The 26,056-nt window shown below is 40.7% G+C and overlaps 1 protein-coding gene across 6 annotated transcripts in view; it reads left to right on the top strand.

Moving 5' to 3' along the window:
* Positions 1 to 26,056, top strand: part of LOC126195416 (E3 ubiquitin-protein ligase HECTD1) — a 314,241-nt gene that overhangs the window by 6,870 nt on the left and 281,315 nt on the right. For all 6 annotated transcript variants that reach the window (XM_049934021.1, XM_049934022.1, XM_049934020.1 and 3 more), the window contains exons 3-6: positions 6,081 to 6,220; positions 13,179 to 13,413; positions 14,906 to 15,133; positions 23,934 to 24,093. In XM_049934021.1, the coding sequence (XP_049789978.1) occupies positions 6,081 to 6,220; positions 13,179 to 13,413; positions 14,906 to 15,133; positions 23,934 to 24,093 (763 nt within the window). The remainder of the gene's footprint in view (positions 1 to 6,080; positions 6,221 to 13,178; positions 13,414 to 14,905; positions 15,134 to 23,933; positions 24,094 to 26,056) is intronic.

The raw sequence follows: 26,056 nt of genomic DNA, 5'->3' as shown, positions 1-26,056 counted from the left end.
AACAATCATTGGAAGGATCTAGGCTGGAGGAGGCAGCTTTATGATCTGGGGAATGTTTTTGTGACATTCCCTGGGTGATCTTGTGATTTTGGAAGGCATAATGGGTCAACTCGAGTATGCATCTATCCTTGGGGACCATGTCCACTTCCTTACAAGCAGTTTGTTTTTCCCCGGCCCAATGTCATCTACTACCGGAGGACAATGTGACATGTCAGATAGCTTGTTGTGTGCATGTGTGGTTTGAAGAGCACCAGGATAACTTTACCATACTCCTTTGGTCACCAAACTCCCAGGAGTTAAACCCAATCGAGAATCTGAGAGACCATCTTGATTGGGCTATACGCACCACGGCTCCTCAATCGAGAAACCTAGTGCAGTTGGCCACAGCACTAGAGTTGGCATGGATCCATATCCTTGTTGGTGCCTTTCTGAACCTAACTGACTGTCTTCCTGCAAGTCTCACAGTGGTCTGCACTGTAAAAGATGGTTATTCAGGCTTTTGACAAGTGGACATATTACTGTGACTGGACAGTATATATTGTCAATGCAGTTCTTAAACAATGGAAAATTCAGGATGGAATATAACAATTTCATGAAAAGGAAAGTTGCTACTCTCCATTTAGCGGAGATGCTGAGTCGCAGATAGGCACAACAAAAATACTGTCACAATAAGCTTTTACACACACACACACACACACACACACACACACACACACACACACACACACACGCGCGACTGCAGTCTCTGTCAACTGAAGCCACACCAACACATATTTTATCTGTTTGTACTCTACATCTTTGTCATCAGACCTGAATGTATGATGTTGATGCTTCATATACTCCGCAGTTATACTTATGTGCCCATATGGGGCTTTGACGCTATTGTATTGAGGGAACAAGGAGGTTATGAAACTGCAGCTTCCTTGTGGACTCAAACTGTACATATATTATTTTCAGCATCAGTCCAGTTGCATCGTGTGTCCCTATCAGCCTCCAAGCAGGAGATGAGGTGATCTAATTCTTTTGCTTTCATTCCGGATGGCTATACTTCATATGATATATAATGTTAGTTGACAGAATTTATCTGTGCTGACATATTTAACATTCCCAAGATGCACAACATTTTTTTGGTGTCATGTGTGATAATGTGTCCATAACAGTGTTAGGGCTAAGCTGCGGGAGGGATACCGAACTGCTAGTTCTAGTCTGTCCCACATTAGTCTTCTCTGTCACATGTTCGCTCCCTGTCTGTTGTCTCGGCTCATGACATGTAATCTGCTACCCTCCCTCTTCTGACACACAATATTTCCAAGAACAAGAATGCTTTCCTGACAAATTAACTTAATAAAATATGTGGAAACTAGTTTGATGTATCAGTAAAATCATAAAAAATGTAACTCATTTCCAAGCAGAAGATTTATTTTGCTTGTTAATAATAGGAAATTGCGTGCACGTCAGTAAATGCTATCCCTAGAATCTAGGGGTTAAAAAAAAAAAAAGAGGTACTCAGAAGGGGATGAAGAAATGAAATGAAACTTCATGGGTTGAGAGAGTGAGCTTTTCATTTCAGTAATAACAGTGTAGAGTTGAATTTACTAAGAAGTTGGCAACATCGACTCACCTGTTGATATGACATTGCATCCCTTCTGACGTAGATGTGCACATTGATTTGGTAGGGAATGGTGTATCTGCTTCTGAAGCAGGCAGGCCCACAGTTGTAATTGGTTGTTGTTGTCGTGTGTACTGGCACTGGGAGGCACTGGGACAGAGTTGATCTCTGATGTGGTGCAACACATCTGTCGGGGAAAGACCTGAGGATCTTGCCAGCCAAGGGAGTTCCTCAACATCATGTGCGCACAGTTCGTATGTATGGATGAGCATTTCCCAGTAGAAAAATGCCCTCGCAGTACTTTCACATGAGAGGTAGATGCTAACAAGAGACCACGGGATGTCTGTGATGTGCTGCTGTCCCCTCACACTACAAGCCCTGGCCTCAAATCCTAGCTGATGGCTCTCCATACCATGATGCCAGGAGTAAAACTGCTGTGCATCTCCAAGACATCAGAAGAATGGGAGCTTCTCATCAGGTCGCTGCAATACTTGCCGATGATGCTCATGTAGCAGGGTGTATACAACCTGGGAAATCTGGGAAAAACCCGGGAATTTTTTCATCCGGGAGATGCCAACAGTGGACCGGAATGATCGAGGAGGATAGTGAAGGTTCAAAAAGGGTGATATATGGGATCATTAAAAGTAAGGGGAAGAACGGTACGACAGAGTATACTCGAATGGTAAACGGAAGTGGACAAGATGTAGAGAAAGAGAAGGAACTCAAGAATATGTGGAAGGAGTATTTTGAAGAACTCCTGAACTCGAATGGAGACCTGGATGAGGAGGAACAAGCTGAGGAGAAAAAAGAGGAGGAACAGCAAATAGGAAAAGACCTTACATGGGGAGAAGTGGAAGAGGCATAGGGCAAGATGAAGGGAGGGAAGCCATCAGGTCTGGATGAGCTAAGTGTAGAGATGGTGGGAGCAGCGGGAGAGGTGGGGATACAATGGCTGTATTGAGTAATGAAAATTGTGTGGAGACAGAAGGTGATCCCATAAGACTGGAAGGAGGGAATAATTGTCCTGATCTTTAAGAAGGGAAATAGAAAAGAGTGCAAGAACTATTGAGGGATAACATTGATGAGTCATTGTGCAAAGATTTTTGAGGATTAGGGAAATGTACCATGGAAGAGTGAGCTGTGTGAAAGTGGGGAGAGAGAGCTGGGATTGAACAGATGACTGGCTTGAGGCAGGTAAGTGCACTTTCACCATCACTCTTTATTGTAGTGATGGATGATATAATGAGTACAGTAGCACAAGGAATTTGTGAAAGAAGATGAAAGCTATGGTGTTCGCAGATGATCTGATGATTTGGGGGAATACGGAGGAGGAAGTACAAGAGCAACTGGACATATGGGAACAAACAGTACAAGAATATGGGATGAAATTTAGTATAAGTAAGAGTGAGATGATTATCACAATAAGAAAGAAGGAGAGAGGAACAACGAGAATAACAGTTGGTGGGGAACAATTGAGGAGAGTGGAGAGTTACAAGTACCTAGGAAGCATGATACAGGAAGATGGAAAAAATGACAGAGAAATATACAAAGCAGGGGAGAAAAGCAGCAGCATTTCGGAAGAGTGTCAGAAGCCTGATATGGAGCAAGGATGTACCCCAAACCAGTAAAAATGTTATATACCAGTCATACTGTGTCCCGGTCCTGACATATGCATCAGAAACCTGGGTTATGAAAGGAAGAGAGAAAAGCAAAGTACAAGCTAGTGAGATGAAATTCTTGAGAAACAGTATTTTAGTGACATAAGATCGACAGGTTAAGAAATGAGAGGATCAGAGTGTTAATGAAAGTGGAAACATTACATTAGGAGATAGAGAAATAAAGGCTGAGATGGTATGGACACCTTAAGAGAATGGAGGAGAAGAGGATACCCAGGAGGATACACGAGATGAAACTGGAAGGAAAGAGACCAAGAGGAAGGCAGAGAGACAGATGGCTGAAAGGAGTAGAGGAATGTGTCCAGAAGAAAGGAGAAGACTAGACCAAAGTGAAGATGGAGAGATGGTGGCAAGACAGGAGAGGATGGAGAGGCCTATGTTCTATACATACCCGGCCAGAGGCTGGAAACTGTCCATGATGATGATGATGATATGGCAATCATCCCGTGTGATGGTCAGAGGAGTATGCCCAGCTTCGCGTCCTGTGCAGCCCAAAGTCATGCTACTGATACACCCGAATGCCACACAGATCTGGGTAATGCAGAGTTCGACAAAATGAAGAGCCCTAATGAGGCCACTCTGAAACTGTGTCCAGCATGTCCATGTCCTTCGCAGTGATATTTCAACTTCTGAAGCTGTTCTGACCCCTTGTATGCACTTCCAGGCTGGCAACAACATGAATACTTTCTGGAAGTCATTCTGCCTGTCACAGAGAATACAATTTTAATCATTTACATATCTCCTGATGATGTATAGATGTATGAATTTACGTTAACAACCGACAGTGTCTTTTGTCGTCTTAGCCTTTTTTTTGCCATCCAGTGTTTTTTACCTGCAATATTTGTACACACTTGTCGCACAGTTAAGAATTTTATGCTTTTTGTTCAAACATAGCCAGATCACAGAAAGAAGGTCAAAGGAAGTAATTACAACCTTCTCCCATTGAAAAGTAAGAGCCCAATCTTTAATTCTTTGTACCTCCTTTTAAAAAACACATACAGTATCAGTTGTTACACACCACTAGTTAACCCTCTATTGCATGTTGTTGTTCTTTGGCAATAAACTGTAAATTTAATATAATGTTAAGGAAGAGACTCGTATATGCTGACCTTGCAGTCTGGTAACATACACAGCCTGGCTGCATTGAGCTAGACTACGTTTAATGTCATGATGTTGGTGGAAATAGTTGAAAATCAATAATCTTTGCTGAAGGTAGTGTGTACATAAACATGTGTAAACAGCTGAAAGAATGAATTATTTAGACCACTTCTAGTTAGTTTTTTAATGTACATAAACACTTTCTTAATGATAGCACATAATATGTTTCCATGTCTCTGTAAATAAACAATTCAAAACCTAAAATATTGAATAAATCAAAATTTCTGTGTTCAACCTGTTACGTAGTCATTTTGTGTCAGACCATACCCTCAGATCCTTTTTTCCCCACTGAAATTGGTTTCCTAAAAAAGTCGTGCGATAGAGAGTTAACGATAAACTTTTCTTCTGTAACATCGTGAAGTCGTAATTGTAACTTCAGTAATTAAACTCGCCTCACAATTGTTGCCAGTGACATTATAAGTTTGTTGAAGCTTGTAAACCAGAGAACAACTAACTGATTAGGGGGTTCTGTGTTTATAGAATGAGTAGCCCAAGGAAGCTGTTCTGATTTTCTGAAGCTTTTATTGTATTGACTGCAGGATTGGAGACAAAATTATGGACCATGTCCAGTGATATTTGCTGGTCATCCATTTTCTCCTCTATTTGTTTCACAATTTTTTTGCTGAGTCTTCTTAGTGCCTAGGATTTTAGTTGTTAATGAGAACTTGATCTGCATTCATGCAATGTGCTATAAGGGTCAAATAGTGCACCTTTTTGTGCGAATTGATCTATGTGTCAACTGTCACAGCATATACTTTATTAATAACTTTGTTAACAACTGATATCTTTATGCCACTTCGAATTGCATCAGCCAATTTCTTGATGTATTTACTTAAGTAGAGGGATGTACCATGACATCTGAATCATTGATCTCTCAGTAATGCCCACATAGAATCTCAGCCTAGTTGTATGAAAACTTAATAAGAAACAACGTTAATAGGTTTATTTTCTTGGCACCCATTGCAACACACTTTCCCATAATACTATTTTTATTTTTGCTGGTAGCCCTGAAAGAGCTGTGTCATTGTGGGATATCAGTTTCAGTAAGATGTTCCTGAATGCTGCATGATATCTACCCAGTAGACTTGCTTTTTTCATCTTTAATCATCTTCATCCAATAGAAATTTATTCCATTATCACCTTTTAAACCTTGATGTTTCTTCAGTGTACGTACATTGGTTTGAATCTTAATTTGTTACTGCACTCGCTTCCTCAGGATGCTTAATTAAAGGTACACCACGAATGAGAAACCTGTCTTGGCTCAAGTCATGCAAAGATGAAGATATGTTTAGTGTATTTGTAGCCAAACAGGGAGAACCTCTGTGAAGGTTGGAAGCTAGGAGATGAGGTACTGGTGGAACTAAAACTGTGTGGGTAGCTAGTGAGCTGTGCTCGGATAGTTCAGTCGATAGAGTACTTGTTCACTAAAGGGAAAGGTCCTAGGTTCGAGTGCCATTCCGGTACGCAGTTTTAATCTGCCAGGAAGTTTCATGTGCTATATTGTTGGGTATTTTTCTAATGAACAGTAATGTGTGACCAGTTTCTGTAGTTTGTAAAATCCTTTCCTCATGTGAAGCTTTCCATTTTAAGTTGTTAATTTTACACGTTGTTGTTATATCTACTATTTGGTTTTGCAGATGGCTGATGTGGATCCTGAGACTCTGCTGGAATGGCTGAACATGGGCCAAGGGGATGAGCGTGATATGCAGCTGATAGCTCTGGAACAGTTGTGCATGCTGCTGTTGATGTCTGACAATGTGGATCGATGCTTTGAGAGGTAGCTGATTCTCTGTGGTCAAATCTATTATTTTGTGAATGGATGCGCAAAAAATTTAGTTGTCTTAAAATCAGTGGTGGTTGAAAGCTGATGTTACGGTGGATTGGATACAGTTATAGTTTAGTGCTCATAGATCTATCAGACTTCTTATTTATTTGTCATGTAGTATTGAATGTCTGCTTGCTAGTAAACACTGATATCCTTTTATCTCTGTTTGCCTCTCACTAGGCTAACAAATCTTCATACTATTTCCAGTGTTTTTCCAGTTTTCAAGATAATTTTATTATATCTCTAGTGATAAAATTGTGGCTTCTGTGATACTTGTGTAATTTGCTTCCTGCATAAAGTGTAGGGATATCAAGTGGGCTGACAAGTGAGTGTTGTTACTATGCCAGCATAAAGATAGCAGTAACGGTCAGTATGTTGGTTTTGTTGAATACCGATTACTTTTAACTGTTCTTTGTATCTATTCTATTTGTTTTTCTCTATCACCACAGAAACATTTTTAACTGTAAATACAGATCGTAATACTTCAAATGTATTGTGCAGTTCCAAACACACAATATACAAAAATTCAGGAAGTATGACAACAATTACTTGAATTTTGGTTTTACATGTGCTACTGTTGGAAATTTTGATAAACTACGAAAAAGTTTTCCCACAAGTTAAAAGAAATGTAACAAAATAATCGTTCACTAAACAAGCTATGATTCCTACAAAGACTCTTCTTTCATCTAATGAAGTTGCCCGCCACATTGCAAACAGCATGAAATATCTCACCATAGTGGAAAACCTGCTCTTGACATGGTATCTGTTAGGATTAGGTGAATCAGTTGCCAAGAAACTTTAAAGTGTTTCTTTGTCACACAACATTAATAGTTGTTGGATGCTTGATATGGTTGGTACCATGAATGATCAGTTGGGTGAAAACCTCAAAGGTAATTAGTTATTCAGTTTGGTGAAGCTACAGACAACCAGTTATGCAACTCTTAATTTGTTACGTGTGGTTTATACATGACAGAAGATTTGATTAAAATAATATTTTCTGCAGGAAACTAACACATGGAACAAAAACAACAGACCCCTTACACTCTTTATTGGAAGAAACCAACATTCATTGGAAAAATAGTGTTGTAGGTTTGTAGTACGGCTGGCTGTTACACTGCATTGCAAGCTCTTATCTGTAAAGAGGCTCCTCATGCTATTCGGGCACACTGTTGTATTTACTGAGGCACAGGCAACAAAAAGCATTAGCCCTGTATTTCATAAGGTTCTTAAATGGGTGATCAAAGTGATAAATTTCATTAAATGTTGATCATTTAAATCAAAATGCTTTTAGCATATGTGCATCGACATGGGAGGTGAGAACATTTCCCTAACTTATTACAGGAACTGTTGCTGGCTTTTGTGTGGGAAGTCTTGAAGTTGACGTATGAACTCAGGAATGAACTTTACCCATACCTTATTAATGAGAAATGTTTGAATTCTGACAAGTATGTATCAGTGACTTAGTTTTGACTGGTGTATCTTTCTGACATGTTTGAAAACTCAATTCATTGAATGTATCCCATCAAAGCAATGAGACTGACATTCAGCAACTGTCAGAGAAAATTTCAGCCTTCTGAAAGAAACAGCTATGTGGAAGGAAAAGTTGGGTAGTAAAGATATGGATTACATTACAGTGATGCCCCTGTCAGTTCACGAACCGAGAGCTCCGGTGCACTCACAAAGGTCTTAGCTTATTCTTTATGCTGCTGTCGCTGCCCCAGCACCCTCCGTTTGGAGCCTCATGCTGATACACACGTCCACACTGTCATATGACCATCCTCGCTATTTTCATCCAAATATTGATGTTACCATGAAATCATCATGTCTTGTATGAGCCAAAGTTTCCCTTTGTGGATGCTGTGTCTTTAATATTTCCAGTGTTGGATCCTGTGGTACACTGTGTTGATACCCTGTGTCTGTTCAACAGGTTTGTCTTCAACAGGTTTGTCAAACTGCAAATTTCCACTGTAATACAAATATGTGGGTGAGAGAACTTGCATCGGGATTGAATACAAAAGGAACAAAGCCGACTTCAGTCCAGTGGGAGTAACGCTGCAAGCAGTCTGTGTTTTGAACCTTTCCTGGGAGACCAGTATTAGGTTCCTATGCACCACGGCAGGTTTACTGTAACCCTTGGACCTTCACATTGACGATGAAACACAGAAATTGCATCAGGATTGAATACAAAAGGCACAATGCCGACTTCTGTCCAGGGGGAGTAACGCTTCAAACAGTTTGTGTTTGGAACCTTTCCTGGGAGTCCAGTAGTGGATTCTGATGCACCACTGCTGGTTTACTGTAACCCTTTTACCTTCACATTGACGATGAAACACAGAAATTGCATCGGGATTGAATACAAAGGGCACAATGCCAACTTCTGTCCAGGGGGAGTAACGCTTTAAACAGTTTGTGCTTTCAACAATCCATATTGTGCCCTGTACTGCAGATTTCTCTGGCTGATCCAGGCTTGTGTATCATCGATGTCAGATGCATCTGTCTTTCACTGTGTGACAAATTAGTCCACTGTAGAAATTCCTGCAGCTACAAGGAATCTTATATTGACACTAGACCTTCTCACACAGATTTTTTTTCCACATAGGACTCTGACAATTGTTGACAGACGGAAGATGCATTTAACTTTGTTTCTTCAATAGGATTTCAATTTTCGAGAAACGCCACTGGGTTATAGCAGCACGACTGTTCCAGTTTTAGGAAAGGGAGAAGGAAGTAGATGAAGATGAGACAGAGACTGCAATACTGTGAGAAGAATTTGACATAACACCGATTGGCCTAAGTCAAAACAATGCACCTAGTGTATACAAAATTTCCTCAAAATTATTGCGACCCTTGCAAGAACCAACCATGACAAAACTGTTCCTCTTGGTATGTGTGATCCATTGTTATGAAGGCTTATTCTGATATGCAGGTTACATCGGTGAACTGTGAATGTTTCAGCGTGTATTTACACTTTTCTAGCCAGCATCTGTTTCATGAAACTGGGTAAATCTGAAGGCTCAAACTAAAATCTTTGGGGGAAAAACAAACAACTATTAAAGTGCATTGTGCGCTCCCAATTTATAGCTAGTAACAAATTTCAAGTTCACTTTCTCACATTTTCTACCTTGTATGGAGGTGGAAGAAATTGACATGTATGATTCCTGAAGGATATACTTTCCTCCACTCACTCGTGCCAGAAATTATGTAGCTGCATGCTTCTGCAACACAAGAATGTGTGTTCTGAATCATCTCCCCTGTATTGGTCTCCTTTAATGCTAGATGCAAACCCTCATAAGTATATTGCTACCATATCATTTTGTTCATGGTAACGTAAGCTGGTCGATCCTAGGCATACATAACATAAAAGTAAGGTATGGATTTTTTACCATAGTTGTTTGCTTCCTATGGATCTGCTGAGCACATTTGCCCAAAGGTTCAAATTTTATCCCAGTTTGCTGCATCAAGAGAACATAAAACATTCTATTGAGTGTGTTAATGAAGACATGCTGTGCTATTGACAGTACGAGGGCTGTTCAAAAAGTAAGGTGGCTTTTCAAATTGCGCAGTCAACGTACATTCGATTATCAATCTTTTTTTTACACATGTCCCGAATATACGTCCAGTTTCAAATGTATAGCATACTTTGCTTGTTTTTGGCAGATAAAAGGTTAGATGTGTTTTAGTGTGCTCAGCGATTTTCCATTTTTACAATAAATGGAGCAAAGAATTTGCATCAAATTTTGTGTGAAGAGTTATAAAAGGAGGTTGTATACATGGAAGAATCCTGGAGATACTAGAAGGTATCAGATTATATAATGGTAAGATAGTGATTTAGGAACCAGGTTTTAAATTTTAAGACATTTCCAGGGGCAGATGTGGACTCTGACCACAATCTATTGGTTATGAACTGCAGATTAAAACTGAAGAAACTGAAAAAAGGTGGGAATTTAATGAGATGGGACCTGGAAAAATTGACTAAACCAGAGGTTGTACAGAGTTTCAGGATGAGCATAAGGGAACAATTGACAGGAATGGGGGAAAGAAATACAGTAGAAGAAGAATGGGTAGCTTTGAGGGATGAAGTAGTGAAGGCAGCAGAGGATCTAGTAGGTAAAAAGACAAGGGCTAATAGAAATTCTTTGGTAACAGAAGAGATACTGAATTTAATTGATGAAAGGAGAAAATATAAAAACACAGTAAATGAAGCAGGCAAAAAGGAATACAAACGTCTCAAAAATGAGATCGACAGGAAGTGCAAAATGGCTAAGCAGGGATGGCTAGAGGACAAATGTAAGCATGTAGAAGCTTATCGCACGAGGGGTAAGATAGATACTGCCTACAGGAAAATTAAAGAGACCTTTGGAGAAAGAGAGCCACTTGTATGAATATCAAGAGCTCAGGTGGAAACCCAGTTCTAAGCAAAGAAGGGAAAGCAGAAAGGTGGAAGGAGTGTATAGAGGGTCTATATAAGGGCGACGTACTTGAGGACAATATTATAGAAATGGAAGAGGATGTAGATGAAGATGAAATGGGAGATACGATACTGCGTGAAGAGTTTGACAGAGCACTGAAAGACCTGAGTTGAAACAAGGCCCCGGGAGTAGACAAAATTCCATTGGAACTACTGACGGTCTTGGGAGAGCCAGTCCTGACAAAACTCTACCATCTGGTGAGCAAGATGTATGAGACAGGCAAAATACCCTCAGACTTCAAGAAGAATATACTTATTCCAATCCCAAAGAAAGCAGGTGTTGACAAATGTGAAAATTACCGAACAATCAGTTTAATAAGTCACAGCTGCAAAATACAAACACGAATTCTTTACAGACGAATGGAAAAACTGGTAGAAGCCGACCTCGGGGAAGATCAGTTTGGATTCCGTAGAAATGTTGGAACACGCGAGGCTGAAAGGGAAGCAGTGGTTGGGAAGGGGGTCGAGACAGGGTTGTAGCTTGTCCCCGATGTTATTCAATCTGTATATTGAGCAAACAGTAAAGAAAAAAATAGAAAAATTCGGAGTAGGAATTAAAATCCATGGAAAAGAAATAAAAATTTTGAGGTTTGCCGATGACATTGTAATTCTGTCAGAGACAGCAAAGAGCAGTTGAACGGAATAGACAGTGTCTTGAAAGGAGGATATAAGATGAACATCAACAAAAGCAAAACGAGGATAATGGAATGTAGTCAAATTAAATCGGGTGATGCTGGGGGAATTAGATTAGGAAATGAGACACTTAAAGTAGTAAAGGAGTTTTGCTATTTGGGGAGCAAAATAACTGATGATGGTTGAAGTAAAGAGGATATAAAATGTAAAATAGCAATGGCAAGGTAAGCGTTTCTGAAGAAGAGAAATTTGTTAACATCGAGTATAGATTGAAGTGTCAGGAAGTCGTTTCTGAAAGTATTTGTATGGAGTGTAGCCATGTATGGAAGTGAAACATGGACGATAAATAGTATGGACAAGAAGAGAATAGAAGCTTTAGAAATGTGGTGCTACAGTAGAATGCTGAAGATTAGATGGGTATATCACATAACTAATGAGATTGAATAGAATTGGGGAGAAGAGGAGTTCGTGGCACAACTTAACTAGAAGAAGGGACCGGTTGGTAGGCCATGTTCTGAGGCATCAAGGGATCACCAATTTAGTATTGGAGGGCAGCGTGGAGGGTAAAAATAGTAGAGGGAGACCAAGAGATGAATACACTAAGCAGATTCACAAGGATGTAGGTTGCAGTAAGTACTGGGAGAAGCAGCAGTTTGCACAGGATAGAGTAGTATGGAGAGCTGCATCAAACCAGTCTCAGGACTGAGGACCACAACAAACAAAAATTGTTTTGGAAAATCATCGAATTACCATAAGAGAAGTTGTTGAGGATGTTGGCATATTGGTCGTCTCACGTCAAGCAATTTTGTTGCATCTTTTGGACATGAGATGTTCCAAAACTTCTCAGTTTTGATCAGAAGAACCATCGCATGAGCATTGCTCAGGAGCTCTTGAATGACGTCAATAATTATTCTGATTTGCTCAAAAAGATCATAACTGGTGACAAAACATGGATTTATGGTTATGATGTCGAAACCAGAGCCCAGTCGTCCCAGTGGAGGCATCCCGGAGAGCCAAGACTGAGAAAAGCATGCCAAGTTCGATCAAATGTCAAAGTTTTGCTCAATGTTTTTTCAATTACTGTGCATCATGAATTTTTACCTCAAGGTGGAAAAACAATTCAAGAATTCTGCATCATGACAGTGTACCTGCTCATTCATCGGTGCTTGAGAGATTTTTAGCTAAAAACATGACAATCATGCCTCAGCCACCATATTCACTGGATTTGGCCCCTGCAACTTTTTCCTGTTCCCAAAACTGAAGAGACCTATGAAAGGATAAAGATTTTCAGCGATTGAGGAAATAAAAACTGCATTGCCGGAAGTACTCGAGGCTGTACCGAAAAGTGCTTATGAGAAGTGCTTCGAGGATTGGAAGATGTGTTGGCACAAGTGCATTATTTCTGAGGGGGATTGCTTTGAAGGGGACTACTTGAATATTGATTAATAAATAAATACTTTTTCATAAAAATATAGTCATTTGACTTTTTGAACACATCTTATAACTTGTAGGAATGTGTTGTTCATACAGGCACAGTAGTCAATTTCAATTGATGTAAATAGTTATACTATCATTAATTCCTGTAGCATTTTAAGACATTCATCAAACTCACTGGTGTGAAATTAGTCTGTAATTGGGTCTACTCCTAGTATAAATGATACAACTATTTTTATGTTTATTAAGTAGTTATTGTATGACATGACCCATTGTATATATTTAAGCACACAGTCTTCCAGATTAGTCTTCATGGGATTGTTACATATACACCTTGCCAAAATGTGGTTTTATGACTTTTTTTTCTATTTACAGCTGCCCACCACGCACGTTCCTCCCGGCACTATGTCGCATATTCTTAGACGAGTGTGCTCCAGACAATGTTCTGGAGGTGACAGCCCGTGCGATCACATATTACCTGGATGTCTCAGCAGAATGCACTCGGCGCATCGTTGCCATGGAAGGGGCAGTACGTGCCATATGTTCCCATCTTGTCGTGGCAGAGCCTGCCTCTCGAACGAGTAAGGATCTCGCAGAACAGTGTGTCAAGGTGATTATTTTCTTTCCACACTGAAATTATTTTTGTACTGATCGAGAAGGGGTAAGGAAAGTACTTGCTGGATGAACTCAGTCTTACACGTAGGTTTTTCTTGCTTTTGTAGTCAAAGCTAACTAAATGGTGTGCGTTTTTGTCTGTGTATGATGACAGCGTAGTGTAAATTTCAGAAGCAAATGAAATATATACCATCAGTTTTGGGTTCTCTTTATGAAAAATCCGTTTCAGTGCCTCTAAATGGGTGCCTTAACACTCCCCCCCCCTCCCCCCTTTTTACACCTTCCACCCATGTAGTTTTCCCATGTAGTAGGTATCATCATACTTGTAGAGGGAACAGCGATTTATGATGCTATTACACACTGAAGAGCTGGTTGTCCATTTGCCTAAAGCTGCAGCCATTAGTCATGAAACACCAGATTGTTTTGAGGGTGCCAGACAGTTGCTAGCAGACAGATGGCAGTTCTGTAGTAATGTAAACAGACAACATTTTCAGCATCATCTGTAAAACAATATTCATCATGTGGCAGTTTGAACATTGTCTCAGAACATGATTGGTCCAAAGCCTTCATGGACCCCTAGTTAAGAAACTGTGTGCCTGTGACATTTTTGTTACATTGAAAACAATTTTCTTTTATCTCCTCCAAACACTCTAAAATTTTATATGCAGTGTTTTCTTTTATGCCTGGTATATAGACAGTGGGATGGATAACAGTTAAGTCTCAGTGGTAAGAGTTTTTAAATGCTTTTGTCATAACAGAGTTGCAAAATTAGTATTTCTTCAAGTGGTTTTCAAGATTCGTTACAATATTTTAAATAAATCTGTATCAATAAGTTATTTGTATAATACTCCATAGCCATCTAATACAAAAGTCTTACCTACTCGATTAAATTCACATTTTTTTGTGTACATCTGGTAGAATTTCACACCTACAGAAGCAGAATCTATGTACTCCACTCCTTCCTTAAAAAAAAAAGCTATAAACACTGGAGGTTACTGTCAGTATGTTCAGTGACCTTTCCGTTAAATAAGATGAGTGTGGAAATTATCATGTGCTAATCATCATTCCATCGTGAAGCTCAGTCTTAGTGACTATCAACTAATCTTCGGTGAAACATGCGTAACATGAATGGAATCATTGACATGAAGTTCCTGAAACTGGATTACGAAAGCACACATACGATGTTCAGGATGGCGTACTTGTGGGCTCAAGGGCATAGCAAGGTGCAGAAATACAGTACATGGACCAAATTACATATGTCATTTGAGTGATCCTTGTTTTGTTTACTTGATCGTAGAGAGCCCTTTATCCACAGAGTTGCTATGGTAGATGTTAAGGACCCAGTCTTGTGTGTGCCAGGAGAAGCTCTGTGTCTGCAAAGTAATTCTTGGAATACAGCTTTTGTTTTAGTAGTGGTAGTGGTAGTGGTAGTGGTGTGGTGGTGGTGGTGGTAAAAATTCTTTTAAAGTGTGAATGTTTTTCTTTAGGTTTTGGAGCTGATATGCACAAGAGAGGCAGGTGCAGTCTTCGAAGCTGGTGGCCTCAGTTGTGTACTGTCATTCATTCGGGATAATGGATGGCGTGTACACAAGGATACACTGCATTCAGCAATGGCTGTGGTATCTCGGCTCTGTACGAAGATGGAACCACAAGATGCCAGCCTGCCCAGTTGCGTAGAGGCTCTCTCCACTCTCCTCAAGCATGAGGACAGTCATGTGAGTACACTGGTATTCAGTGCCTGTTAACCGTTAGTGGACACTATTGTTAGAAGAATATTTCATTGTATTCACAGTAGGTCCGTACGCACAAAACTGGTTTATCTTCGGCTGTATTGCTCAGCATCTCGTAAAAAATGCAAGAAATTATCTAGTGATACACACAAACTTACCTTCAAGAGATAAAATTTCTGTCTCCCAATCCTTATCCCGTTTGTACTTTACATAACTGGATTATTCTTTCTGCTTTCCATTTTCTTTTTTTCTGCTGATCCACATTTACTTCTCACTCTGTCTCTTCTGTCTTATTTGAGCTGAAGCTGGCACAGTGCTCATACCAATGTACTATCCTCAGACTCCTACAGTGATTCCTTCTGCTTCATCTTTACCTCTCTTCCTCCTTACAACAGGTGAATCACTTACAATGTATGGTTTGGGTGATCTGAACTTTCTTCCCACCTTCCCCAGCTAATCTATCTTTCCGTCCAGAAGAGTGAAGATATAATTCGCATGTCTGGTAACAGTGATTTCTATTTTTAATTATTTGTTCTTGTGTTACTTAGAGGTATGTCTCCAGATGATAAATATGTACATACTTCATAAACTAAATTTGGCGTGATGTTCCTCGCTAAGAGAATTGCGCAACGAAAGTGGTGCATTGTCAGAAGAGAGTATATGTTCCAGACTTCCTGCAGACACAGTTCTGCTGCAATACGGATAGCAGGTGAATCGCAGTGTGTGAATGAAATGGTATGGCAGCTGGAACTTTATTCCGAAGTGTAAGGGGGACAATATGATTCATATGGGAAAATGCTTAATTTGCACACAGTCTCACTGTGAAATTCTGGGAATATGTGAGTAAGATGCAATGTTGTGCCCAGCATTATTCGAGTGGTGTCAACGATTTGACTGATTGTTCAGACATGGGTGATGCTGATTGGGAAGGAAGGTCATTGACAGTGACGCCAGATGACTGTGTCCAAGCAGTTGAGGAACTGATTCACAGCAGTTGTGGAATGACTATCCTGGACATGCTCAGCAGACGGACATCTCAATAGACAGTGCTCTTTTCGCTATCTGAGAATGAGAATGTCTGCAGTATCAGACATTGTGCTCACATTAGGTTTCGCAAACACTGTCACCTCCACTCAAATGTGCAAGATTTATGGTGTCCTTGGACTGTCGTAAACATTCCTCTGTGGAAGGCTTTGTTTTCCTGATTTCTCAAGCTACATCATTATGGGCAATAAGAGACGGGTCCCTCTACACCTACATACATACCCCAGAAGCAATGCAAGGAGTATCACATACCAGTACTAGTCATAATTTCACACTTGCAACAAAGAGAGTGTTTGTGGGACAGAGGCACACGACCTTGCCTGTGTGGAAGAAATGTGAAATTGTGCCATCAGCTGAGCAGATCATAGCCACCGTTTTGTTCGCCTTTGAAGGAGTCGTGTACACAAAGTTTGTCAAAGGGTACAGTCATTAATACCGATTCGTACTGTGCAACATTGACATTGCTACGCAACAGTAAAGAACAAGAGGCGCAGGATATTAAGCAACGGCATTGTTGTGCACTATGCAATGTCCAACATGGCATGCACAACACAAGCTTTGGTAAAATGTTTTTGATGGGACGTTTAGAAGTATCCAATGTCTCTGGGGTCCAACATTCATTTTCCGGGTTCGAGCTTAGTGACACTGATGTTCCTGAGCTGAGGACTAGTAAGCGACACCAGTCCTCTGTCACCATAAGCTCTGGGCATGCTTCAGCGACCATCATTCGCCGTGGTGGTGGAACGTTGTGTACCACAGGGAACAGCAACCTTGGCTTGACCGCTAGGATCATGAGGATGTTAAAAATCTCTAAAAATCCCTTCAATCTGAAGGCGCGCTGTGTGGCGATGAGATGCATAGCAGTTGAGGTGGAACAATCATTAGAGTGCAACCTCTGGGAATCCTGTTGCACCTCAGCTGTATAAGGCTTACCTAGGCTCTGTTTAGGTGGACTTTAATTTTCCTAGCTGCTCGTGGGGCCGAAATGGAACCCTCGAAATTGTATCTTTTTCCTCCCAGCAGAAAGGGTGGCCACTATTAGGTAGTACCACCCAATCAAATGAGAGGGCTCATTTAGCCAGCCTTTCAGGCTCAGGGGTTATGCAGAATTTTTCATTAAATAGTATCTGAACCCATGCTGCTGATCAGAATGTGTTTTGATTTTTAAATGGAAAGAGGGCAGCTTTGAGAAGCTTTCGCCATTTTGTACACAAGAAGGTTTAGAGGGCATCACAGGTACAGTGAAATCTGTAAAGCGGTTGCATAACAGCAAACTGTTTGTCGAAACAGCTAATTCCTGGGTGTATAAGACCTGGGATAACCGGGAGATCCGGGAATTTTTCATCCGGGAGAAAACCGGGAAAAACTAATTCTGGGAATTTTTCATTGTTTTAGTTTTCAGTTAAATTTTTGTAATTTTGACTGGTAAGAACCGTTAAGCTAACAAAGGATATTACTGTATCCCACTACTGCAGAATAATACTGCAGCATTAAAACATGAACGAGAAAATAAAACTTAAATTTCAAAGGAAATGCGCCATATGTAAAATAACATAGTGCTCGTACAAGCGTCTGCCAACAGCAAAATGTGTCAAAGGCTTTCGGAAGACTATGCAGTGCTTCATAACAACAAATTGCCTTCGATGAGCGTGACGTCACAACTGTTTACATTAGACTCATTTAATCAGTTATGAGTGGGCTCATGCACATGCACAGTTCAGTCACTTGTGAGTGGTACCTTCTCCCGCTTTTGGCTACAGAAATGTAGCTGTTGGCTGTGTAAGCAGCAGCAGCAACCAGCCCCATGGTACCTGGAAAAATTTTACTGGCGCGCCCAAAATGCCAGCTTCACGCTTGTGCAGCAGGCCCGGATCTAGTGGGTAGTGAGTGCAAACCGGGGTATCTGAACCGGGCGGCAATTTCAGGGGGAGGGGGCAAATTCATATTCTTGAAGAAAAAAAAAACTTGTTTCACAAAGCAGCTAGCATCCAGCGCACGTCGGTCTATCGATTATTCATATGATTTTGAAATGCACCCCTGCTGGTTTTTGAACACATTCTAAGTTGATTTCTGAATGAATTATAAGTTGATTTTTGAATGTGTGCATAGTGTACGCAATGTCTCTGTCAGGGGAATCCTAGTCACATCTAGAAATAAACTTTCCTGCAGACAAAATGGGATGGGGCTATACGAGCTGAGCAGAATCAAGCCGAACTGGTGAATGCCAAGTGTTGCTTGTTTATGTGGTTGATTCGGTTTGCGTATGTTCAGTGTTGTTATAATTACTCGCGAAATCCATAGATTCAGACTGCCAGAGTTACAACTAACAGGTAAGAAATATGACGTATTATCTTCTCGGTGTATCCAAGAAAGTGAAATTTTGACAGAAATTTTTTGGCCAGATTGCTACATGAGACAGGGCCAGTTGTAGTCCCTGGCTAGCAGCCGCTTAAGTTCCATTCTGGGAGTAGCACGGAAAACGCATTGTACGAACACGTAATAATGCCTAATCGGAGAACGACCGCTGGATAACTAAACCGGTGATTGTGGCAGGGTTAGTGAAGTTAACCGGAGAGTGACAGTGGTAGGAATAGTTACAGAGTTAGTGATGACAAGACTGTTAGAACGAGGAAGGAGAAGAAACGGGGACATCACACAAATTATGGAAGAATATGACTATTCCAAATTTATACAAAAATTTCGTTCTACTACTCTTCGGTCTCGTGCATGAGAAACTGGAGCGTATGAATGAAATGTGAAACTATTTCTAACGTAAAGCTTTTTGCTTGTAGTAGGCCAAATAGGTATTTCGTATTGGTACTCGTGAATTATATTCTGACGTATTATAAAAATGATCATTATTGCCAAAACAGTCTTGCCTATTTGGTGTGTGTGTGTTACAATTGCTGAAATATTAGAAAGGTCAATTTTGTTTTCTCCAGCACACACTGACAAAATAGATGTAATCAGTTTGAGAAACCACACCCGTCTTGGGTACTATTTGTATTAACAGCTTTTTCAGTATTAGACAGTGACATTTCTATTTTTCATATAGCAAAACGTTTGATGAACTTTGATAAGGTAATAGTCCTTTTGCAGAAAGGAAAGCATGCCATGTAAAGCTGTAGCAAGATTAGAGAGAAAAATCACTAGGACCTAAGGATTGAAGAAATGTGTACTGTCTTGCCTGTCTCTTGTCTTTACTGGTTTTAGGTGTTCTGTATTTAATTTTATATCTCACAGAAGAGCAAGTTATTAGCTAATAGGCAATAAAGAGTCCAGTTTTTCTGAAGAGTTCTTGTTCTCCTGGTTACAAATAATCCTATCCAGTATTAATTGTGATGGGCTTTTTACAGAGAGAGAGAGAGAGAGAGAGAGAGAGAGAGAGAACAGGATGTCAAACCGGCCAACTGGGAGCAGGAGTGGCACTACAGGACATTTTAATTTCTGCTGTCCTGAAATAGTTTGATGGCATCCATTACAAAATATACACATTTGAGTTCCACAGAGGGAAAGACAGTGATGTGCGGTGTAAGAATGTTGTTTGAAGATGCTTGGCACATCACTGCACGCTTAAGACCAAATAACGTTTCCTCGAAGATATATCTTTTATGTATCAGACTCGGGAAGATGTGCGCTACAAAATGAACTTATTTTTGAAATGTCTCTTTTTTTGTATTTTTTTATTTTTGATGATCTGATGCACAGAGCAGTATGAGTTATAGTTGGGGGGGGGGGGGGGGGGAAGGAATCTCCATTCCTCTTCGTTTATTGCTGTCACGTCAAATGAAAAAAGACGGATTTCTGTGGCTGGGAGCTATCAAGTGAATTAAAATACATTCACATAATTACGGAAGATTAAACTATGTTACTAGTTTCTGATTTTATTTTATTTCCACCTTTCTGACAGTCAAGCATTAATCGCCTTGCAGAACAATGAAGTTATTTTTGTCGGTTTGATAAATAAATTTGGCTTTATTAAGCTTTCCTGCTGAAGCAGTCAATTTATTCCACACTATTGGCTAGTTTCAACTGTTTGCTGCATTTCAGGTGCACATTTTCATCTTCTAGCACGTATGGCATTATGCCATAATAAAGAACCAAACAAGAGATAATACAGTACTGGTACTCCAAGAAAATTTACGTCCCGAAAACCACACTGAAAAGCTTCATATCTGGTCAAGGTCTATGTCATTGACAATCTGGACATACGAATGTGCACTGTAAGGCGAACTATGCATTTTAGTATGGTTCACGAAATTCTGACGCTCTTGGAGTTTCCTCTGATGTCTTGTTTCTTTTAGGACATAATGTAAGATCTTTTAATGTTTTACACGTACAAACATACGGGCTTCCTACATCACCGTAGCTGCGCAAGCGCGGTGATGCCTCTTATCTTGAGCTCTCTGACAACTGCTGAAATGAATCTATTTCTAACAGGTCATGGGAAAATATTGCGAATTGTTGTTCGGAATGTGTTATTTTCAAAGTAAATTTCCTTTTACGCAATATGAACTATGTGCGAGAATGTACAATGGATTTCTTAAATCACAGAGTGTTTGGTCTCTTTTAAAAATCAACTCTTTGATGATGAGCCATTTAGAAGAATTTCGAGCCCAGAAGATCAGAGATTTATGTCGATATTAAAAATTTTGCTGGCGTATTTGTGTGATGTATCTGAAAGTGTAACATGCGCTAAACAGATCAACATTATAAGTGAAAGCTTAGCTTCTCTCGTAGCTTATTAATCTTAGAGACAAATATTATGTGCAAAAGCTTTGCTTTTCTTGTAGCAACACTATGTATATTAATTTAAACCATTAACTTTTCCTGTTGGTGGAATTCGAATTTTTACTTTCGTAATACGAAAATATGCAGCATACATGTTGCTGCACATCGAAGATCTTTCCAAAACGTGTTTATTCCCCCCGAGTATCGTTTTCTAAAGTGCTGGGAAATTCTAGCCGCTGTATAAAACCATATCCTATCAAAGGATAAGTTTTACAGTTTCGATGGAAAGTATACTGTCACTTAACATGGCAAAAGTATATTTTCACCCGGGAGAAAATGTATTTTTAACTGGGAGATCCAGGAATTTTTTCTCCTTGTCCGCTTATACACCCTGTAATTCCCAACAAATGACATGCTTCTGGAAAGCATAAAGCCCTAGGAATATGCCATAGAAACGAAGCTCCACAGCACCTTGAACTACGGCAAAGATGTTGTGTCATGTAGAGATCTGGTAGGCATTCCCAAGGTGGAATTGAAAGGTGATTGGTCTCAAGACGGAATCGTGGATGTGCAAAATACATTGAAAAGGATAGATGGAGATCTAGTAAACTCTGACTCCTTCATTCTTACCTTGAATAGCACGAAACTACCATAACATATCGAGGTAAGTTTCCTTCGCCGAAGTGTATGGGCCTATTTCCTCAACCAAGTGTGTTGTTTTAAATGCCAGCACATTGGACACACCATCTCAGGATCTAAGGGAGAAACTACTTTTGGTAAATATGGCAAGGCTGCCCATGATGGAGTTGGTTGCTCCTCTCCGTGACTGCAGTTTTTTCTTGAAGAAAGGAAGACCCAGAGATTAAAACATTGAAATGCATTCTATATGATGAGGCCAATAAGATGTATAAGGCCATGCAGCCCTCCCACATTCACTACGTCTTTTGCTTTGGCCCTTAAAAAGCCTATTCTGACAGCCAGTGCTTCTACACAAAAGGAGGTTACTGAAGTCAGCACTGGTACCTGCATTTGTCAGTGCTCTTGTCAAGTGGCAATTGTTTCAGAGCCCATAGCTCTCCCAAGAACATCAGAGAAAGCCACAATTGCAGAGCTCCTGGTATCTCCAAAGGCAGAGTCTGGTTAAAAAAAATTAAAAAAATAAATAAATCCAGCACTCTCTCTCTACTGCTGCTGCAGTGGTTCCCACAAAGCCCTCCGAGGCCAAGAAAGCCAATGGGAGCCTTCCAGCAAGGGTGAAAACAGCTGGTAGACTGTCATACAATTTTAGTGTTCGACATGACAGTTCTGCATCTGTGTCAGCGCGAACGGGATTTAAAGTCAGCCCAGGGCAACCACCTTGCCTCATTGGTGACCCTTCCCCCTTTGCTGTCTCCCCACCCCAGCAGAAAACAGGATGAAAGTGCAATCCTCATGATAAATGGCTCCCTTACTATGGTGGAACATGAATGGGTTCAGGACTCATTTGGAGGAACTGAAACTCCTGGCACAGGCACACCTCATGTGCTTGTGTTTACAGGAAAGATGTTTCAAAGCATCTGACGTCCCTGTGATGCAGGGCTATACCCTCCTCTGGGAAGATGACCTGACTGAAGGAGTAGCCAAGGGAGGGGTTGCTGTGTTTGCCAATAACAAACCCCACTCGTCCTTGGTTATTGACCTACAAGCAGTAGCACTTGCTGTTCATATGAGTCATATCATTACCTGCTCCCTATACTTACCTCAGCAGGATGCCATAGACTCTTGAGGTTCTCTCAAGGCCTGGTTGTACAACTCCCCCATCCTTTTCTCCTACTGGATGATTTCAGTGCCCATAATGCAGTATGTGGCTAGAACTATACTTGCCCAGAGGTCAAGTCTTGGAGAACCTCACAATGTTTCCGGAGCTGTACATCCTCGACATAGGCAGTTCCACTTATTTCTCTACTGCTGCTGGTTCATCCTCAAATCAACCTCTCTTTCTGCTCTCCAGTCTTTGCAGACTGAGCACAGTGGGAAGCATTCCAATGAACAGTTCCCACTGTGGATCCACCTACTGGAAGGAAGATTATTTGAACAGGAGATAGCGAAATGGATGGTCACCAGGGCTAAGTGGATGCTGTTTAGCCAGCTGGTTGTGTTTGGCCACTGCAACAACATTCAGGAATGGGTGGACCCCATTAAGCGAGTGATCCATCATGCCTCTGACACCCTTCCAAAAATAATTGGGTTATATTAGGAGGCAGCCTGTACCTTGGTGACTGATGAGTGCCATTCAGCAATCTGGGATAGGTGTGCTGCTCTTCAGTGGTTTAAATGCTGTCCAACAGCAGACAACCTCACAGCTTTCCAAGTCACAAGAGCCAAGGCTCAATGCTTAATTGAGGAGAGTAAGAAAAGGTCATGCCAGGTGTTCCTGGATTCTATCAACTGTTCCACTTCTCTCCAAAAGAATGGGAAGCCGTCAGGAGAATTTCCCGTAAACACTCATTTACCAATAGCAGCAGTGCTGAAACAGGGGTATCTCCAAACCACACCCAGAGACATCGCTCAGACAATGGCTGAGCATTTTGCAGCAACTACAGCCAATGCCAGCCAGGATCCGGGATTTTATCATGTGCTATTTCATCAGACCATGTTCTGCACCCGTGTATTTCTTGAGGTTTTTAAGTTTTGTGAGGTAGGTTTCTAAGCTTTTTTGTGTGCAGCCTTCTTCAATATTTTATCTTTAACATTGGCATCTCAGTCCACAGCTGCTGCGATGTAAATTTGTACGGTGTAGAAATCATTTTTAAACTACTCTGTGTGGAACTTAAATGGTAGAACATAATAAATGTTGGTACTGTTACTCGTCACATTTTTAAATTTTTGTGGTTTACCCAGAAATTTGTAGGCTCTTTAATAACTCTTTCTCATGCATTATAGGCAGTTAGTTTAAAAATGTACAGCTTAATAATTATAATTCATTTCACTGTTTGCTTTACTTATATTTATTGGGTTGTATTCCTTACAGGTTGCTGATGGTGCCTTACGCTGTTTTGCATCACTAGCTGATAGATTCACACGCCGTGGTGTCGATCCAGCTCCTCTTGCAGAGCATGGACTGTGTAATGAGCTGCTTACAAGACTGTCGAATGCTGTTGGTCCTGTTGTTGCTCCTAGTGCTGCTAGTGGTAAGTCTTGTTTGAAGTTTCTATGGGTAAAGAAATTACTCGAATGTGGATTTATTATTCATGAAAGGGGAAGAGTACCTTGTTGTAGTGTAGAAGAAATTCACTGGATTTAGTTATTGAGCTATTTATTAACAGGGATCAGATTTTTTGAAGTGTATATAATTTAGTTTTCACACATTCAATTGATCAGAATTTAAAGAGCTTTGTAGTACTAAAGAAAGATAAAACCTCATAAATTTAATTATTTTGCAAATATTTCATTTCATTATTTCCAGTAAAATATTGGCTAAATTTAGTAACTGCCTTACGTTATAGCCATCTGATAAAGTAATAAGCGGTATAATTAAAGTCTCATTTTACTGTACGTTTTAAATTCCAGTGGAAAGTATTTCGTACTTCTATGCATAGTAAGCTTAAGACAGCCCAAAGAGTAATATTTCAATTGTGGCCCCTTTTTCAGTAATTTTAATTGCATAATGCCTGTGGTAAGAAGCCCCATTCAGGTCTCCTTATTCGTGGACACCTGTAACGTTTCTGCTCTTATTCTAGAGTCATAATGACTACTTAGTTGCAACTAGCCAGTAAGAATCAGAAGTGGGTGAAAAACGTTTGTTCTTATGTAAAATAAGGCAAAGACAAGCACTTACCTATAGAGATTTAGTGCGTGGCACACTGAAACGTATAATAGACAACAATTACTACTAGCTTTCGAGCTTGTTCTCTCTTTCTGGTAAGAGTACACACATTCTCCCCCCTCTTTCCCCCCTCTCTCCCCCCTCTCCCCCCTCTCCCCCCTCTCTCCCCCCTCTCCCCCTCTCTCCCCCCTCTCCCCCCCCCTCTCTCCCCCCTCTCCCCCCCTCTCTCCCCCCTCTCTCCCCCTCTCTCCCCCCTCTCCCCCCTCCCCCCCTCTCCCTCTCTCCCCCCTCCCCCCCTCTCTCCCCCCTCTCCCCCTTCTCTCCCCCCTTCTCTCCCCCCCTCTCTCCCCCCTCTCCTCTCCCTCTCTCCCCCTCTCTCCCCCCTCTCTCCCCCCTCTCTCTCCCCCCTCTCTCTCCCCCCTCTCTCTCCCCCCTCTCTCTCCCCCCACTCCACCCTCTCCCACCCTCCCACCCCCCCACACACGAGAAAAACCATACATATACCTAAATGTACATGCTTGTGGTAGCAGCAAGCATATATGTTTGGGTGTCTGTATGGTTACATGTTTAAATATGTGGTTCTTACTAGGAAAGAGCAAGAGCATGAAAGCTAGTATTAACTGTTTTCGATTATGTGTTTGTGTGCGCCATGCATCAATCTTCAATAGGTAAGTTGTTGCCTTTCCCTTGTTTTACATATTTTTCAGTCTAGGTATTTCAGTTTTGTTATAAGTGTGTGTTCTTTTTAACCATTAATATTTTGGTGCTTATTTTTCAGAGCTAACAGTTAGGTACCCCATTTTAAACTTTGAGATTTGTTGTGACTTGCTGGCTTCATTTTTTACTAAAACTTTTTGTGGGCTTTCCGTTGTTAGACTTTAACTGTGTGGCACACCCGAAGGATTAAAAATCAATTATCATAAAGCACCAAACATTTTAAAGGCATGGAGAGCAGAACAGTACATCTGTTCCTTATCATGGAACCTTTACATGAATGTGAGCTCGTAGTCAGACTGTACTGAGGCCCATATCCACGTCTTTACATCAGGCGGCAACGGGTCTTGGCATGACAGACCTAAATCAAGTGTACAGTGTGCAAGTCACGTGCGCTCCTTACTACTATTCAACCCCCTATGCAGTGACACTTAAACACTTGCGAGCAATGAGGCACATTGTTATTCACGGACAGGGCCTTTTTTTTTTTTAAATGATTACAATAAATGTTGACCTATTGTACTAAGATTTTAGTACAACGCCTCGTAGGTTCTTTAGATGTTCATAATTATTGTAAATCTTAACTATGTATTAAATAAAAATTACTCATTTTG

This window comes from Schistocerca nitens, chromosome 7 (assembly GCF_023898315.1).
Source record: "Schistocerca nitens isolate TAMUIC-IGC-003100 chromosome 7, iqSchNite1.1, whole genome shotgun sequence".
Classification (NCBI taxonomy): Eukaryota; Metazoa; Arthropoda; class Insecta; order Orthoptera; family Acrididae; genus Schistocerca; species Schistocerca nitens.
This window is presented reverse-complemented; position numbering and strand designations above follow the sequence as displayed.